The 17500-nt window shown below is 45.3% G+C and overlaps 1 protein-coding gene across 1 annotated transcript in view; it reads right to left on the bottom strand.

The window, feature by feature from the left end:
- arhgef10la (Rho guanine nucleotide exchange factor (GEF) 10-like a) overlaps window positions 1-17500 on the bottom strand; it is a 263737-nt gene that overhangs the window by 183196 nt on the left and 63041 nt on the right. Inside the window, exons 11-14 of the mRNA XM_017716475.2 lie at window positions 14340-14519; window positions 6749-6865; window positions 4426-4518; window positions 844-1014 (exon numbers count right to left, since the gene is read on the bottom strand). Coding sequence (XP_017571964.1) covers window positions 844-1014; window positions 4426-4518; window positions 6749-6865; window positions 14340-14519 — 561 coding nt within the window. The remainder of the gene's footprint in view (window positions 1-843; window positions 1015-4425; window positions 4519-6748; window positions 6866-14339; window positions 14520-17500) is intronic.

Below are 17500 nucleotides of genomic sequence, written 5' to 3'. Positions count from 1 at the left end.
TTGTGTCCACACGGCGCTGAAAACACCAGATCTGAGTCACATTAGAGCAGAAAATCGGATCTGAGCCACTTCAGCCTGGAAATGTGAACGGAGTGAAAAAGACAGTAATGGAAAGAGAGCGAGCGAGAGAGAGAGGGGGAGAGAGAGTGGGAGGGAGAGGAAGAGCGAGAGAGAGAGAGGGACAGATAGAGAAAGAGCAAGAGAGAGAGGGCAAGAGAGAGGGAGAGAGAGAGAGTGAGCGAGGGAGAGAGAGAGAGGGAGAGAGGGAGAGAGGGAGGGAGAGAGAGCGAGCGAGGGAGAGAGAGAGAGGGAGAGAGGGAGAGAGGGAGGGAGAGAGGGAGAGAGAGCGAGCGAGTGAGCACAACAGATACAGAGGGCGAGTCGCACTTTTCAATTAAATGTTTCATTTACTCCTTAATTCCTCTTATTCAGAAACACATTTGCTGAGATTTGAAGCAGCTGGGTGGTTTGTTTGTGTGTGTGTGTGTGTGTGTGTGTGTGTGTGTGTGTAACGGACGGGGGTGATGACTGCAGCTTGTCAGTGCTAATGAGAGATGTGTGTGTTATTTCCCAGCTGAAGACAGTGGTGTGAGACAGTGTGGTAGGAGAACACTACCTACTTTGGGAGAACGTTTTGGTGGGATAACATTCGCTGCGGTGGGAGAACATTCACCACAGTGGGAATATTCTGGGGTGGACAACACTGCGGTGGGAGAAGACTCACTACTCAGAGTTCTCACTACAGAACACTGGGGTGGAGAATGCTGGGGTGGAGAACGATGGGGTGGATTTATCATGTAAGAAAGAACGTTTTAATAAGTGTAAACCATAAGGGAGCATTACCTTGCTAACCGAGCGGTCAGCAACACTCCTGGCCAGCTGCAGTGTTTCAGTGATCTGGTCAGCCACTCTCTTCTGCTCATTCAGCTTCTCAGCCAGAGTCTCCAGCTCCGTCAGAGCCAACTGTAAGGGCAGCCGGTCCACATGACCTCTAGGAGTATTCTTCAGCATATCCTGAGACAGAGAGAGAGAGAGAGAGAGAGAGAGAGAGAGAGAGAGAGAGAGAGAGAGAAAGACAGAGAGACAGAGAGAGACAGAGAGAGACAGAGAGAGAGAGAGAGAGAGAGAGAGAGAGAGAGAGACACAGAGAGAGAGAGAGAGAGAGAGAGAGAGAGAGAGAGACACAGAGAGACACAGAGAGACACAGAGAGAGAGAGAGAGAGAGAGAGAGAGAGAGAGAGACAGAGAGACACAGAGAGACACAGAGAGAGAGAGAGAGAGAGAGAGAGAGACAGAGAGACACAGAGAGACACAGAGAGAGAGAGAGAGAGACAGAGAGAGAGAGAGAGAGAGAGAGACAGAGAGAGAGAGAGAGAGAGAGAGAGAGAGAGAGAGAGACACAGAGAGAGAGAGAGAGAGAGAGAGAGAGAGAGACACAGAGAGAGAGAGAGAGAGAGAGAGAGAGAGACACAGAGAGAGAGAGAGAGAGAGAGAGAGAGAGACAGAGAGAGAGAGAGAGAGAGAGAGAGAGAGAGAGAGAGAGAGAATCAGTCTGTGCAGCATGTCTTTTTTGCAGATTGCAGCTCTTCTCTCAGAAGCGAGGTTTTATGTTTGGTTCCAGCTAACTTGTGATTAAACACACACACACACACACACACACACACACACACACACACACACACACACACACGCTCTGAAAACCTTTGCAGAGGGAAAATTCCTTATTCACATTTGAGAGTTATCATTCGATGTCCACTGAGGGATGAAATGAAGTTCCAGAACAGAGCAGCTCAGATCTGCACGCTGAGCGGACGAGAGGAACGAAGGAGGGAAAGTCGTCCACTCGTCCACTGACGGACGCAGAGACACTGACATTTCCCCGTCATCTGAGACCCCCCGACTGAGCAGGTCAGCCTGATATTTCTGTTGTCGAATCACTTTTCTCAGTGACATTTGGTGTGTGTATGTGTGTGTGCGTGTGCATGTGCGTGTGGGGGTGTGTGCGTGAAGGTGTGCGTGTGGGTTTGCGTGTGTGTGCGTGAAGGTTTGCGTGAGACACAACCATTCTCGATGAAACAGGGTTTATTTATTCTTCTAGATGATGTCAGTCCATGTTTTCAGGTAAAAGGTCGGGTCATGAAGTTTGAGTTTTACGTTACACTTACGTCACACGTCATCTTCTGTGAGTTTACTGGCTGGTTATAAAGCAGAAATCTGATTACTGTCTGACTCCTGTAGACCTGGAGTTTCCCCATTATCTGATTACTGTCTGACTCCTGTAGACCTGGAGTTTCCCCATTATCTGATTACTGTCTGACTCCTGTAGACCTGGAGTTTCTCCATTATCTGATTACTGTCTGACTCCTGTAGACCTGGAGTTTCCCCATTATCTGATTACTGTCTGACTCCTGTAGACCTGGAGTTTCCCCATTACCTGATTACTGTCTGACTCCTGTAGACCTGGAGTTTCCCATTATCTGATTACTGTCTGACTCCTGTAGACCTGGAGTTTCCCCATGATCTGATTACTGTCTGACTCCTGTAGACCTGGAGTTTCCCCATTATCTGATTACTGTCTGACTCCTGTAGACCTGGAGTTTCCCCGTTATCTGATTACTGTCTGACTCCTGTAGACCTGGAGTTTCCCCATTATCTGATTACTGTCTGACTCCTGTAGACCTGGAGTTTCCCCATGATCTGATTACTGTCTGACTCCTGTAGACCTGGAGTTTCCCCGTTATCTGATTACTGTCTGACTCCTGTAGACCTGGAGTTTCCCCGTTATCTGATTACTGTCTGACTCCTGTAGACCTGGAGTTTCCCCCATTATCTGATTACTGTCTGACTCCTGTAGACCTGGAGTTTCTCCATTATCTGATTACTGTCTGACTCATATAGACCTGGAGTTTCCCCATTATCTGATTACTGTCTGACTCCTGTAGACCTGGAGTTTCCCCATTATCTGATTACTGTCTGACTCCTGTAGACCTGGAGTTTCTCCATTATCTGATTACTGTCTGACTCATGTAGACCTGGAGTTTCCCCATTATCTGATTACTGTCCGACTCCTGTAGACCTGCAGTTTCCCCATTATCTGATTACTGTCTGACTCCTGTAGACCTGGAGTTTCCCCATTATCTGATTACTGTCTGACTCCTGTAGACCTGGAGTTTCCCCATTATCTGATTACTGTCTGACTCCTGTAGACCTGGAGTTTCCCCATTATCTGATTACTGTCTGACTCCTGTAGACCTGGAGTTTCCCCATTATCTGATTACTGTCTGACTCCTGTAGACCTGGAGTTTCCCCATTATCTGATTACTGTCTGACTCCTGTAGACCTGGAGTTTCCCCATTATCTGATTACTGTCCGACTCCTGTAGACCTGCAGTTTCCCCATTATCTGATTACTGTCTGACTCCTGTAGACCTGGAGTTTCCCCCTTATCTGATTACTGTCTGACTCCTGTAGACCTGGAGTTTCCCCATGATCTGATTACTGTCTGACTCCTGTAGACCTGGAGTTTCCCCGTTATCTGATTACTCTCTGACTCATGTAGACCTGGAGTTTCTCCATTATCTGATTACTGTCTGACTCCTGTAGACCTGGAGTTTCCCCATTATCTGATTACTGTCTGACTCCTGTAGACCTGGAGTTTCCCCATTATCTGATTACTGTCTGACTCCTGTAGACCTGGAGTTTCCCCATTATCTGATTACTGTCTGACTCCTGTAGACCTGCAGTTTCCCCATTATCTGATTACTGTCTGACTCCTGTAGACCTGGAGTTTCCCCATTATCTGATTACTGTCTGACTCCTGTAGACCTGGAGTTTCCCCATTATCTGATTAGTGTCTGACTCCTGTAGACCTGGAGTTTCCCCATTATCTGATTACTGTCTGACTCCTGTAGACCTGGAGTTTCCCCATTATCTGATTACTGTCTGACTCATGTAGACCTGGAGTTTCCCCATTATCTGATTACTCAAGTGCATGTAAATGTGTTGACCAGATTACTGATAAAATCAGAACTTCTGCAGTTATCGGATTATTAAGTGCATGTATACACACTTACTGTTGATAGGCTGAAAGCACCATCTTCAACTGGGTGATGTGTTGCTGGGCAGGAGTAAGTACAAAATAGCAAAAAGGGAAAAGGTTTTGCTTTTAAAACGCCGTTTAAGAAGGTTTTGAAAAAAAAAGTTTTTCATTAAAATAAAGAAGGTCGTTCTGAATGGTGCTCTGAGGAGAAACACGCTTCTCGTCACTAGAATGGATTTATACCATCTGACCATTGAGTGCCAAGACCAAGTGTGGCCTACTTTCCCGCTTGCCTGACAAGCTTTTACCTTTCCTCAAAGACCTGAGATCACCTGGCGCACCTTATTGTGTGAAAAGAGCTGTGAAATTTACGTGAAAAACACTGACCTGCAAAAGGAGAATGAACTGAGGAAAACGCTGAATAGGCTTCACCATCAGGCCGTAAAGAGTGATACGGTCAGCGCTGGACGACTGCTTCTTCTACAAACACACACACGGAAAGAAAGAGAGATTCACATGTGAGAAACCGTTAGCTCAGCTCCACAGCCCTGCAGCGGTTAAAAGACTCAGCGTTAGCAACAGAATCACCTCCAAACAGAGCGGAGAGATTCCGGCACTCCGGGGAAGGTAAGAGGGAGAGAGAGATGGAGAGAGGGGGTGTGGGTGGAGGTTAGTATCATAGTATCGATTGTCTCAGCTTTACCAAAAGCCTTTGGCAGTCATTACATACTGTACTGTCAGGGAGTGGAGGTGCACTCGGGAGCACTCAGGAGAGGGAATATCAGACCACGCTTGACTGTGCATTTACACAATGGAGGGTCAGTTTCCCACACATAGATTAAGCCTAGTCTTCACTAAATCACTCTGTCAGTGTCAATTACCCACCAAAAAAGCCCTTTTTAGCTTTAAACTAGTCCAGAAATCACTTCCCTAAAGTTTTCCTAACTCCTTTTTTTAATGCCGTATTCACGGACACAATCATTCACATTCACAGCTAGTTCAGAAACAGTTGTGAATACAAGCTTGAAGCTCTGGGACATTTCAGGAACGCACACAACACGCTCACCTTCAACGGCATCAACGGCACAAAAGGGACATTGCACTGCAATATAAACCTCTACTAAAAACCTGTCGGATCAACAATGACCCATTCACCAAGACGGTGTATGACCGCAGCACAACTGACCAGCAGTCACGCAGGTAAGACTTTGCCTAAACTCCAGGTTGTTCAGCTGTTCTTCTGTCACAGCTGCTGACTGAAAAGCTGCTCAGTGGTGACGACAGTTTGGGAATTTAGTGTCGTCTCGTCTTCAGAGTCGGACCAAATCGGCTGTCGGTCAGATGTGGTCTTAACAGCGTCCGTTTTCTGTTTGCGGCAAAGTGAGAAGTGAAAACGCTCAGATGGCTCGAGCGTCTCCTACAGCTGTCAGAGTCGTTGCTTAGCAACAGCATCTCAGCGTAGTGATACAGTGTTAGTGAATAAACCTGTGAAGTTATGGTGAAATAACAGCAGTCAGAACGCAGCTCAACCCATCAGCTCACGTGGACGGAACTCACTTGTATAATTCACACTAAAGAATAAAAGAAAAAAAGGCCAAAATCTTCACTCCACATAATTACAAAACACCGTCTCAGGCATCAGGCAGCATATTAATAACCAGTTCACGTAATGACTTTCTGTGCGGCTTTCAAAGGCATTAAACATTTCAGATGTCTGAAATTCAGATTCTGACCCAGGAGCATTTCACATCAACCCACTCCGAGTGACTCTGCCTGAATCTTAAGAGTTTAATTGCAGAGAAAGTTTGAAAAATCAGTGGAATTCCTCTTTTAGGCCAGCAGGGTAGTGTTTTTTTTACTGAACTACTGAGCCCAAGAGTCAGTTAAGGGGCGATTCTGAGTCGATTCAAGTGGCTCAAGTGCAACTCTATATACTACTCACAAAAGTCAGACAGAAGAAGGCTTATTGATTCGGTTCCTATTGCCTTCTTTTATAAGTGCGCTGAAAGTTCAAGAGGGTTTCTGTTCCTTTGCACTGAAATACACACTTACACACACACACACACACACACACACACACACAGCTCTTAGGGAGTTTCTCATTGCCCGTGTCGCCATTGGTGACGCTCATGGGGGCTTGAACCTGAATTTTTCTGTAAAGCTGCTTTGTGACTCCACCTGCTGTAAAAAGCACTGTATAAATAAACTTTGACTTTTACATTTTCAAAACTTTCGCTTATCCGTCTGGATAAGGGGGCTGGAGTCGATCCCAATGCTCACTGGGTGGAAGGCTGGACCCTGGACAGTCCATTGCAGGGCAGACATACATCCCCACACACACTTACATATAGGTGTAATTTAGAATGTCCAACTGGCCTTCAGCTCTTTGGACTGTGGGAGGAAACCCACACCCTGGTCGTCTGGCCGGGGAATGCCAGGGCCTTCCTCTTTCTGTGAGGTGAAAGCACTACCCAGCACGTCAACAGCAGGCAAAGACTGGTGTGAAAAACACCATAGTTCACCTTTACCACATCTAATCACCCACAAGAACCCATAAATCTGTATTAGGAAGTCAGAAGTTGCATTAAAAAGAATCCACAATGCTAGTGTGCTAAGTAATACTGACAACAAACCTCCTGCTGCAATGACCATGAACTCTCCCTGTAAACATGGAAAAACCTCAATAAACACAGAAGAAAGCTGTACTTGCCTTGAGGAACTCCAGGAAGGCAGGTTTGGATAAGCAGGCCTTCTTAATGAGCGCCATGGCGTTGGTGAAGTTATTGACATAATCACTGTACACGTCCAGCACCATGGACTTGGAGAACTGTGGAAGACCCGTGGAGAAAATCAGATGCAGATTTATTCACATGAGCCAAACTCAGCTGATTAATTCCACAGCAATGTTTTTCCTTTTGACTTCACAAATGAACGCACTGAAACTTTCTGGATGAGCCCAGGTGACTGTAGGACTGAGAGAAGGAATGAGTGGTAATCATAATGAGCTACACTTAGAAAATTGTCCAAAACCCCCTGAATTCAAATCCACAAACCTCCACAACTTCAATTATAACTGGGCATATTTGCTTTGACTGAAGCTAAACACCGCGGACACATTGGCAGGAAACTAACAGGACATGAAAAGATGTTAACTCCTGCCATGTCTCCTCTCCACCCCGGCCAGCTGCGCCTAGTGGGACAACGCAGCGTAAACACACATACACTCAAATTTCTGTTTACATACAGGATAGTGCAAAAATCAGAGACCACCCTCTTTTTTCATTTCCACTGAAAAATAGAAACGGAGTACAAGTTATTCATTTTTCAGCATCAGGAAAAGCAGAACACATAAACATTTAACAGAAAATCAACAGAAGCCTCGGCTTACACTCTTTTCAGGACACCCACATTCAGCTTTTAAAAACCTGCAGGGATCTTTTTCACTCCACCAAATTTCAGTCTCTGATGTTGGTTACTTTCTCTCCGTCTCACAAAGCACTCAGCGATGTCGAGGTCTGGACTCTGGGGAGGTCAGTGTTGTTCTAAAAGCACCAGCAGCTTCTTTGTTTCACCTGTAGATTGTCTGATTTATTTTCTCAGATAAGATCCACAGCGTAATGGAGGGAAAGTCAAAGGAAAAGAAGTGAAAAGACTGGAGTTTCCAAAACTGGAGATCAAAAATGATCAAAAGATACTGAGAAATGTACGACGGCGTTTCAGGGCCACTGTTAAAAAACTGAAAATAGTAGACTTTGAGAATAAAGTCGTAATATTTGGGAATAAAGTTGGAATATTTCAAGAACAGAGCCATAATAGTTTGAGATAAAATGTCAAAATATTTAGAAAAAAGTAATAAAATTACAGCATTAAAGGGGAAAAGCTGCGGTATTGAGGCCAAATGGTTCGCAAAAGGAAGGGAGTAACTTCCCTGGGTAATCAATATGAACGATCCCATGGAACTTGCAGAGTTTTCGTCGTTGCCACTACAGCAACCGATTTTGTCATCTTGAAATAACAAGATAAATAACTCATTATCTCAAGATAACAACTTTATTCTCAAAGTCTTTTTGTTTTGTTTTGTTTTTATCAGTGGTGCTGAAACACCGTTGTAAAATGGGACTCACCACCAAAACTGCCCCCATCAGATAAACAGCACTGAAAGCTTTGATCTCTGAGAGAGAGGAGAAGATCAAGCTGCTTCAGATCTGAAAACATCCACAGGTGTTTCTGTCCAGCCTTCCACTGTGAGGAGACCACTCAGCGCTGTGGGTCTGAAAGGACGTGCAGATGTTGCAGACGTCTAACAGAGAAGCTGCTGCTGTTCTCAGAACAATGGACTGACCACCCCAACGTCACTGAATGTGTTTGGGATTGTGAGAAAATGGAACCAACTTCTAAGACGGAACGTTGGATGTGTGGAAAAATCCCTGCAGATTTGAGGAACTGAAAACGAGGCTACTGAAAGGCTGAAAGCCGTAGTACAGGTAAAGAGTGAACACATTCCGTTTAGCTGTTGAGGCTTCTGTGTAGTTTTATGTTGTTTTCTGCTTTTTTACACTAGTTGTGCTGAATGTTTTGAGAGGAAATTAAACTGCACAGCACTGTATATAAAAAGAGAACAGAGTATATTCAGCTCTGTCTAGCATGTGCTTATCGCTGCTGTCGGAACAAAACCTCCCCATTTTCATCATTTTTCAGTTTTTGACATGATTTGAAAATTCCTGTTGCTCTTTACATTGTGTGTAAATTTCATGAAAAGTGGACCAAAAGAAACGGCCCGAAAAATGAGGTGGAAAAATTCTGGTTCCATTGACTTCCATTAAAAGTAAAGTAGGTTTTTTCCTCCTCCTGTAAAGTTACCAAGGTTTCTTTTTCCCAATACTCCTGTTTGTCTGCGCTACAGCTTATGTTTAGCAATGTCAGCTACACAATTATAAGCTATAAATAAGCAAGCTGGAATAAAACGGTCTCTGTGGTAACTCATCATGCTTAAGGGGCTCTGTGGAAATCGGAAACACTGCACAGTAGAAGACATCACAGACTGAGTGTGCGCTTTTAACTGGTGAATAATAAGAGGGCCCTGTGGACGCTCTCCATGTGGAGGGTCACAGCACCGTTCATTCATTAGGCCATTAGTCCGCCTGCAGCACTGCTACGCTAACTCTCTTCACCCCGTGATACAGAGACAGCCATCTCGCTGTAATTGTTTCTGCGTTTCATGAAAGACGTGTTGTGTAGGAACTAAACCGCAGTAGCCTCTGAGCCTGAACTCACGCCTCCGGTTACGTTCACGCAACATGAAACAAGCAGTACTACTTATGTATCTTCATCTGCTGCATCTGTGTTCCATCGGTTACCATATACACAGCAGAGTAACCGGCGTGTGCAGCTCAGACAGCAGCCAGGCAGGCTGGGAGTGGCTCAATGGTCCTGGTAGGTGGTCACAGAGTCTGGAGACCAGACCGCAGTGCATCCCACATCTGCTGGAAGGGGCATGAGCGAGGATCCATAGAGCGATCACGGCAATCAAGGAGACCTAACCTTGACCTCCACCAAAAACCTGATCCTAATCCTCATTCTGACCCTAATCCTAACTCTAACCTTAACCTCAACCTAAAACCTAATCTTTACCCTCACCCTGGCTCTAATGCTAACCCTAACCTCAACCTCAACCCAAAACCTAGTCCTAACCCCCTCACCCCAGCCCTAATCCTAAACCTAACCTCAACCTCAACCCAAAACCTAGTCCTAACCCCCTCACCCCAGCCCTAATCCTAAACCTAACCTCAACCTCAACCCAAAACCTAGTCCTAACCCCCTCACCCCAGCCCTAATCCTAAACCTAACCTCAACCTCAACCCAAAACCTAGTCCTAACCCCCTCACCCCAGCCCTAATCCTAAACCTAACCTCAACCCCAAACCTAGTCCTAACCCCCTCACCCCAGCCCTAATCCTAAACCTAACCTCAACCCAAAACCTAATCCTAACCCCCTCACCCCAGCCCTAATCCTAAACCTAACCTCAACCCAAAACCTAATCCTAACCCCCTCACCCCAGCCCTAATCCTAAACCTAACCTCAACCTCAACCCAAAACCTAATCCTAACCCCCTCACCCCAGCCCTAATCCTAAACCTAACCTTAACCTCAGCCCCAAACCTAGTCCTAACCCCCTCACCCCAGCCCTAATCCTAAACCTAACCTCAACCCAAAACCTAATCCTAACCCCCTCACCCCAGCCCTAATCCTAAACCTAACCTCAACCCAAAACCTAATCCTAACCCCCTCACCCCAGCCCTAATCCTAAACCTAACCTCAACCCAAAACCTAATCCTAACCCCCTCACCCCAGCCCTAATCCTAAACCTAACCTCAACCTCAACCCAAAACCTAATCCTAACCCCCTCACCCCAGCCCTAATCCTAAACCTAACCTTAACCTCAGCCCCAAACCTAGTCCTAACCCCCTCACCCCAGCCCTAATCCTAAACCTAACCTCAACCCAAAACCTAATCCTAACCCCCTCACCCCAGCCCTAATCCTAAACCTAACCTCAACCCAAAACCTAGTCCTAACCCCCTCACCCCAGCCCTAATCCTATCCCTAACCTCAACCTCAGCCCCAAACCTAGTCCTAACCCCCTCACCCCAGCCTAATCCTAAACCTAACCTCAACCTCAACCCAAAACCTAGTCCTAACCCCCTCACCCCAGCCCTAATCCTAAACCTAACCTTAACCTCAGCCCCAAACCTAATCCTAACCCCCTCACCCCAGCCCTAATCCTAAACCTAACCTCAACCCAAAACCTAGTCCTAACCCCCTCACCCCAGCCCTAATCCTAAACCTAACCTCAACCTCAACCCAAAACCTAGTCCTAACCCCCTCACCCCAGCCCTAATCCTAAACCTAACCTTAACCTCAGCCCCAAACCTAATCTTAACCCCCTCACCCCAGCCCTAATCCTAAACCTAACCTCAACCCAAAACCTAGTCCTAACCCCCTCACCCCAGCCCTAATCCTAAACCTAACCTTAACCTCAGCCCCAAACCTAATCCTAACCCCCTCACCCCAGCCCTAATCCTAAACCTAACCTCAACCTCAACCCAAAACCTAGTCCTAACCCCCTCACCCCAGCCCTAATCCTAAACCTAACCTCAACCTCAACCCAAAACCTAGTCCTAACCCCCTCACCCCAGCCCTAATCCTAAACCTAACCTCAACCCAAAACCTAGTCCTAACCCCCTCACCCCAGCCCTAATCCTAAACCTAACCTCAACCCAAAACCTAGTCCTAACCCCCTCACCCCAGCCCTAATCCTAAACCTAACCTCAACCTCAACCCAAAACCTAGTCCTAACCCCCTCACCCCAGCCCTAATCCTAAACCTAACCTCAACCCAAAACCTAGTCCTAACCCCCTCACCCCAGCCCTAATCCTAAACCTAACCTCAACCCAAAACCTAGTCCTAACCCCCTCACCCCAGCCCTAATCCTAAACCTAACCTCAACCCAAAACCTAATCCTAACCCCCTCACCCCAGCCCTAATCCTAAACCTAACCTCAACCTCAACCCAAAACCTAGTCCTAACCCTCCTATGTTTTTGACATGGTATTGAGAGTCTGTGGTTTTTGGTGAATTTAACATATTGTAAAAAAGAAAACGTGGCCTGTGCAAAAGCCAAATTTCGTATTTTATATTTTATTAAATAAATAAATGAAAACGAATAGAAGGTGTGTACTAAACTGTGCATATTTAACTGTTTTCCCTGTAGAGGGTGTCAATTTATTTTCACTTAGAAAATCAACAAAACGTGCCATTTGACCGGCTGCTCAGTTTGACTGCAGAGTGTAACGGCTGTAGTTTAGATTTGTTCTCTGTAGTCCCCACAGGGCCCTCAGGGGCCTTTGAGGCCTGAGAGATTTCTGAGAACTATAAAAATACATATCTGTACTTTTTTTGTTTGGAAACAAAGGGTATAAAACCTTGACTTGTACATCAGGATTGTGTTTCCAGTATCTGGACAGATCGAGAGCTGAGAAGAAGCCCTTACATGTTAGATTAACTACAAACATAATGATGCTGGAATCAATTAATCCATTTCAATTAATCCAGAAAAAATGTCACTCTAGGCCTTCTAGAAGTCCTGGATACGTCACTGACTGCGGTTAAAAGTGGTGGTCTAACCAGGTTTCAGTCATTTGTAAGCAATGGAAAGCAGCAGCTGCAGCTCTACGCCAGGACCCTCTGCTCAGATATATGATATATAACTATATGCAGACATTTAGGTCAAATTTATGTTAATGTTGGTTTTACAATAAAAACATAGAATGACTTTTAAACTTTCAAATGTCTGTGTTTATGAAGTTGGGACGTTGTGTAAAACATAAATAAAAACAGAATACGATGATTTGCAAATCCTTTTCAACTGAACACACTACAAAGACGAGATATTTAATGTTCAAACGGATAAACTTTGTTTTTTGCAAATATTCACTCATTTTGAATTTGATGCCTGCAGCACGTTCCAGAGAAGTTGGGACAGGGGCGTGTTTCCCACTGTGTTACATCACCTTTCCTTTAACACTCAATAAGCGTTTGGGAACTGAGGACACTGATTGTTGGAGCTTTGTAGGTGGAATTCTTTCCCATTCCTGCTTGATGTCCAGCTTCAGCTGCTCAGCAGTCCGGGGGTCTCCACTGTCGTATTTTGAGCTTCATAATGCGCCACACATTTTCAATGGGAGACGGTCTGGACTGCAGGCAGGCCAGTCTAGTACCCGCACTCTTTTACTACGAAGCCACACTGTTGTAACACGTGCAGAATGTGGCTCGGCATCGTCTCGCTGAAATAAGCAGGACGTCCCTGAAAAAGACGCTGCTTGGATGGCAGCAGATGTTGCTCCAACACCTGTATGGACCTTTCAGCATTAATGGGGCCTTCACAGATGTGCAGGTTACCCCTGCCATGGGCACTAACACCCCTCCCCCCTGTTTCCAGTTAACCTGTTCACCTGTGGAATGTTCCAAACAGGTGTTTTTTGAGCATTCCTCAACTTTCCCAGTCTTTTGTTGCCACTGTCCCAACTTCTTTGGAACGTGTTGCAGGCATCAAATTCAAAATTAGTGAATATTTACAAAAAACAATAAAGTTTATCCGTTTGAACATTAAATATCTCGTCTTTGTAGTGGATTCAGTTGAATGTAGGTTGAAAAGGATTTGCAAATCATCGTATTCTGTTTTTATTTATGTTATATAAACTTCACTGGAATTGGGGTTGTAGAAGGGCTAAAGAGTAGTATCAGCTTATTGCTAACATACTAATAGAAATCTCATAGAGGCCGTAGTAGAAATTAGCATTATCGTAGAGGTGCTTTCATTTTCATATTTATGGAAAACATTTATGGGGTGAAATGAAGGCCTAGCTGTTTCTCAATATTCCACAAATTTCTGCATAGATCAGTGACTGAGATGTAAACATACTCATTACCACATACCACATATTATAGAGAGATTTTCCAACTTTCTTTAAAGTTGACAGGAACGACCATTGGCCAAACTAAACGGGCTGTAAGAAGCTTTACAGACCGGCTGGAACAAAACAACATCAATACTGATCTGGACAAACTGACCAAACTGAGCTGAACCTGATATTGGGTCAGTTTTACGGCTCAGTCTGATTTGGTCCGACTCTGAAGATCAGGCACGTCTGGCGAATGGTGTTGGGTTCATTTCTGGCTGATTCCAGGTTGTTCAGCTGTTCTTCTGTCACAGCTGCCGACTGAAAAGCTGCTCAGTGGAGACGACAGTTTGGGAATTTAGTGTAAGGAGCTGGAGAACGAACTGCCGGCTGAGCAGCGAGTGGGCGGAGCTCGTTACTCTGACGTAGCAACGAGCTGCTCGTTAAGGAGCTCTAATTAGGAGGAAGGAACTGAACATTAAAACATATTAAAGCCGCGTTCACGGCCAGTTTATTCATTTCTTACTGTATTTATTTAACTGTGCCATGTGTGGACTTTATAAAAATATATGATTTAGGCTAAAATCTTCTCAAAACTTTAAAAAAAAAAACATCTGGGTTTAAATATTTGTGAGCATTTTGTGAAGCAGCTTTCTGTGATGTAACTTTTAGAGGTATCAAACGCTTCAGATGTTCGGTTCCGACCACCACCGTGACCTGAATTTCCCTAAAACAAAGTTATTCACATCAAACCGTTCTGAAAGACTTCGTTTACCATCTTACTCAAATTCAATGGAATTTCCCCGTAATGTGAAATGTTTGTCGGAAGAAAATCGTTCTCGCTCACTGAGGCTACGAACAGATCCCCAATCTTCTCGCTAGCGTCCCATTCGGCCACGCGGGACGCCAGGGCGATCTGGAACATGGAGTGGCACTGGGTGATCTCCCGCACGCGGAAGAAAATGGGCCGGATCTTCCTGGGGCTCAGGATGCGGGGCTCCGCCTCCATCAGGGGCCGCTGGTACTCCTGTGGAATGGTAGGAAAGGGAAACCTGCTTAAGTTCGCAGTCACTTAAAGAAAGATCAGGGCTTGTTATCTGTGCGTGGAGCCGACTTACCGCCGCGCTCTGCCTCACCTTGAAAGCGGAGGAGGATTGAGAAGGTGGTGCAAACCCGAAGAGACGCTTCTGAACGCACTTTATATTTCACTCATTACAACATCACAGAGGTTTTAAATGCCCCATTCAATAAACGAATACATCCTTGTGTTTGACCCGAGGAGACGTGCGCATACTTAATCATCGACTTACAGCGCGTTCTCTCATTTTTCCAGGCTTCCGCACGAACCCTTCAGTGAACTCCTCGATTAGCCCCCTCACGGCTTAAGAAGGCAGCGTGTTTCCTCGCATGAGGAGGAAGTTCTGAATGAAGCGAGACAAGTCAGCGCTTTACCATGTGGTAGTGAAGTTTTAAGTGAACTTAACTCCACGCGCCTTAATAGCGGTTCTGATGGTTTCCCGAAATAAATGCAGTGGACAAAAATAAGCGTCACAGTCACGGCCGTTGAGGGGCTTCCACTGCCTCAGAACCCAGAAAGCACGCAGGATGACTTTCGTGAATAAACCATAAGGCCTAATCTTTAAAAGCAAAGACGCTTTGTAGTAGTTTGTGGAAACAACTGATTTTTCATGACTGCTTCCTACCCTCCTCCTCGCTCTCGGGTGCTAATGAATTATCGACAAACACGAAATAAGGCCAAGGACGAGGCAAAGGGACGCTCCTTCCCCAGCGAGGCCTACAGAGGCAACTCCACTACTAAACTCAATTATCCTACAGCTTTAATCTTCTTCCCGCCCCACCGTCAGCGATTACTGGACCATCCAGGCCGTCCACACAGCTTTATTGGCGAACGCACTTGTTGAGCACATTAGTCCAAGGAAATGCAGCACCATAATGAGAACGCGCATCCTAAAGGACTACAGACGGGACTTTGGCTCCACAACAAAGCTGGGAAATCATGTAGATCTAGACGGACTAGACTTCACAAGTCTGTCATTGATCCGCGATTCAATCCGGGACCGTGCCTCAGCCTTCAGAGGGAAAGTGATAATCTCTGCTCGTCTGGCTCAGATCAGACACGTTCTGCGGAAAGCTGCCAGGTGTATCGGGTTCCGTTTAAAAGGATATGTAACTCGATGTGAATCTGATTACGAGACACATTATGAGGAACTGAAGTCGTTGTTTCGTGGCTTAAGAACAGCCTGAACTTCCAGGTTGTCTGAAGCTCTTCCAGCCATTACGCCTCCAAAGATTTGTCAAGACGCCATGAAAGTTGCCTAAACTCAAACAAACTGTACATCGAGTGACGGATTAAAGAAACACGGGAGATGGTGCCTCTGTTCGCTGTTTCATGTCTACCTTATATGGTATATGTTATAACTGTAGGACAAACGCTGCACAAGGCAGCTCTGAATTAAGATCACAGCACTTTCCAGCCAAAAGGGGGCGTTTGATCCGTTGAGTTGAATCCATGTTTCGCCAAAGAAAACTTGTGTTAAAGATAAAGGATAACCTAAAATAGGCCTGTTACCCTAAACCCACGCCCTCGCCCAATGAGGGAACAGTATAAAACACAGACTTTAAATACAAGTTAGTTTGACTCAAACATCGTTTTCCTTTAAAATAAATCAGTAGATCAGTACAGTGTAATGCTATAGACTAACATTGAGAAATCTCTATCTACCTTCTCTACTTGTGTATTGTTTTGTCAACTTGGCAGTCAACACTGCAATTTACCCACCTAAGACGAGCTGCTGGAAAACAACCAAAAATCTGCAGAAATCAATACACATATTTTACATTTTTAACAAATGTGCTTTTCATTTTGATTGCTGTAATATTTCACATTTTAGTAAGAAAATTTCTTTAAAATTTCAAAATGGATTTAAAAAATCTTTTTTTAATGTTTTGATAATTACAGCTACTTAAAAGGCATAAAAATGCGATGAGACGACTTCATGAACACATTTCTGTTCAGAATGAAATCAAACGGCTTACAGTGACTCGAAATGGATTCTAATGGGACTGAAAGTGTTTTAGCAATGAAAAAAATATACAAATCATGCAGATTTATGACACTGGATCCTAATAAAGCAGAGAAACAGCCTTTACAGCATAAAGGGGTGCAGAGGATGTGCAGCCCCCCTCTAGCCTGTACCACTACGGCATCCAGAACACATTCACATCTCTGTGCATGTAGAATTTATATCAGTCTTCCTCTTTCCCTTCATCGGTGGTCAGTTCATGAAAACAGGACCAGAGACTGGTGCCCCACCCAAAGAATATCAGGTCAGTGATCCTGGTCCCTTTCCTTTGATGGGTGATCTACAGGGGAGCCATCAGTGTATCTGACAGAAAGGCTAATGAGTCTAAGGCTCTGATGTGTTTTTGTTATTGAACCCGTCTGGTATCTCAGGGCGTTTTCACACTTGGGCCGTTTCAGAGTCTGAAGTGGACTCAGATGGCCGGGGTTTCTTCTGCAGATGTGAGCACGCCGAACAAACTCTGAACCTCTAAATGGCCCCAAAACGAACCGACCACCTCTCGAGGTCTGGAGCTGGTTTTGTGGTTCGATTGATTTGTACATTGTGAAAACAAAAAGTCGGCTTTAGCTTTGCTTTATGGTGAAGACCTCGAGGCTCAGCGGACACACAGCCAGTCTTCAGAGCTTCAGCAGATAAAACAGACCAGGGGTCATTTATAAGGTTCTGCTCAGGATGATCTGAGACGGACAGCAGCACTGACAGAGTAAAGCGTTAAGACGTGATTTTACTGTGTTAAAGGCCCAAACTGGGCACGCGATGCAGTTTCACAGCCGCTTTCACTCTGAACGCTGAATGAACGAAACTTAACCGGGTGGAGCTTCAGCGAGAACCACCGCCGAAAGTGGTGCTTTCACCCACCACAGCAGACCCTCCAGGCCATTTTCCAATTTTGCACGATGCACTA

This window comes from Pygocentrus nattereri, chromosome 21 (assembly GCF_015220715.1).
Source record: "Pygocentrus nattereri isolate fPygNat1 chromosome 21, fPygNat1.pri, whole genome shotgun sequence".
NCBI classification, from domain to species: domain Eukaryota; kingdom Metazoa; phylum Chordata; class Actinopteri; order Characiformes; family Serrasalmidae; genus Pygocentrus; species Pygocentrus nattereri.
Note: the sequence above shows the minus strand (reverse complement) of the source record. Positions and strands in the feature narration are given on the sequence as shown.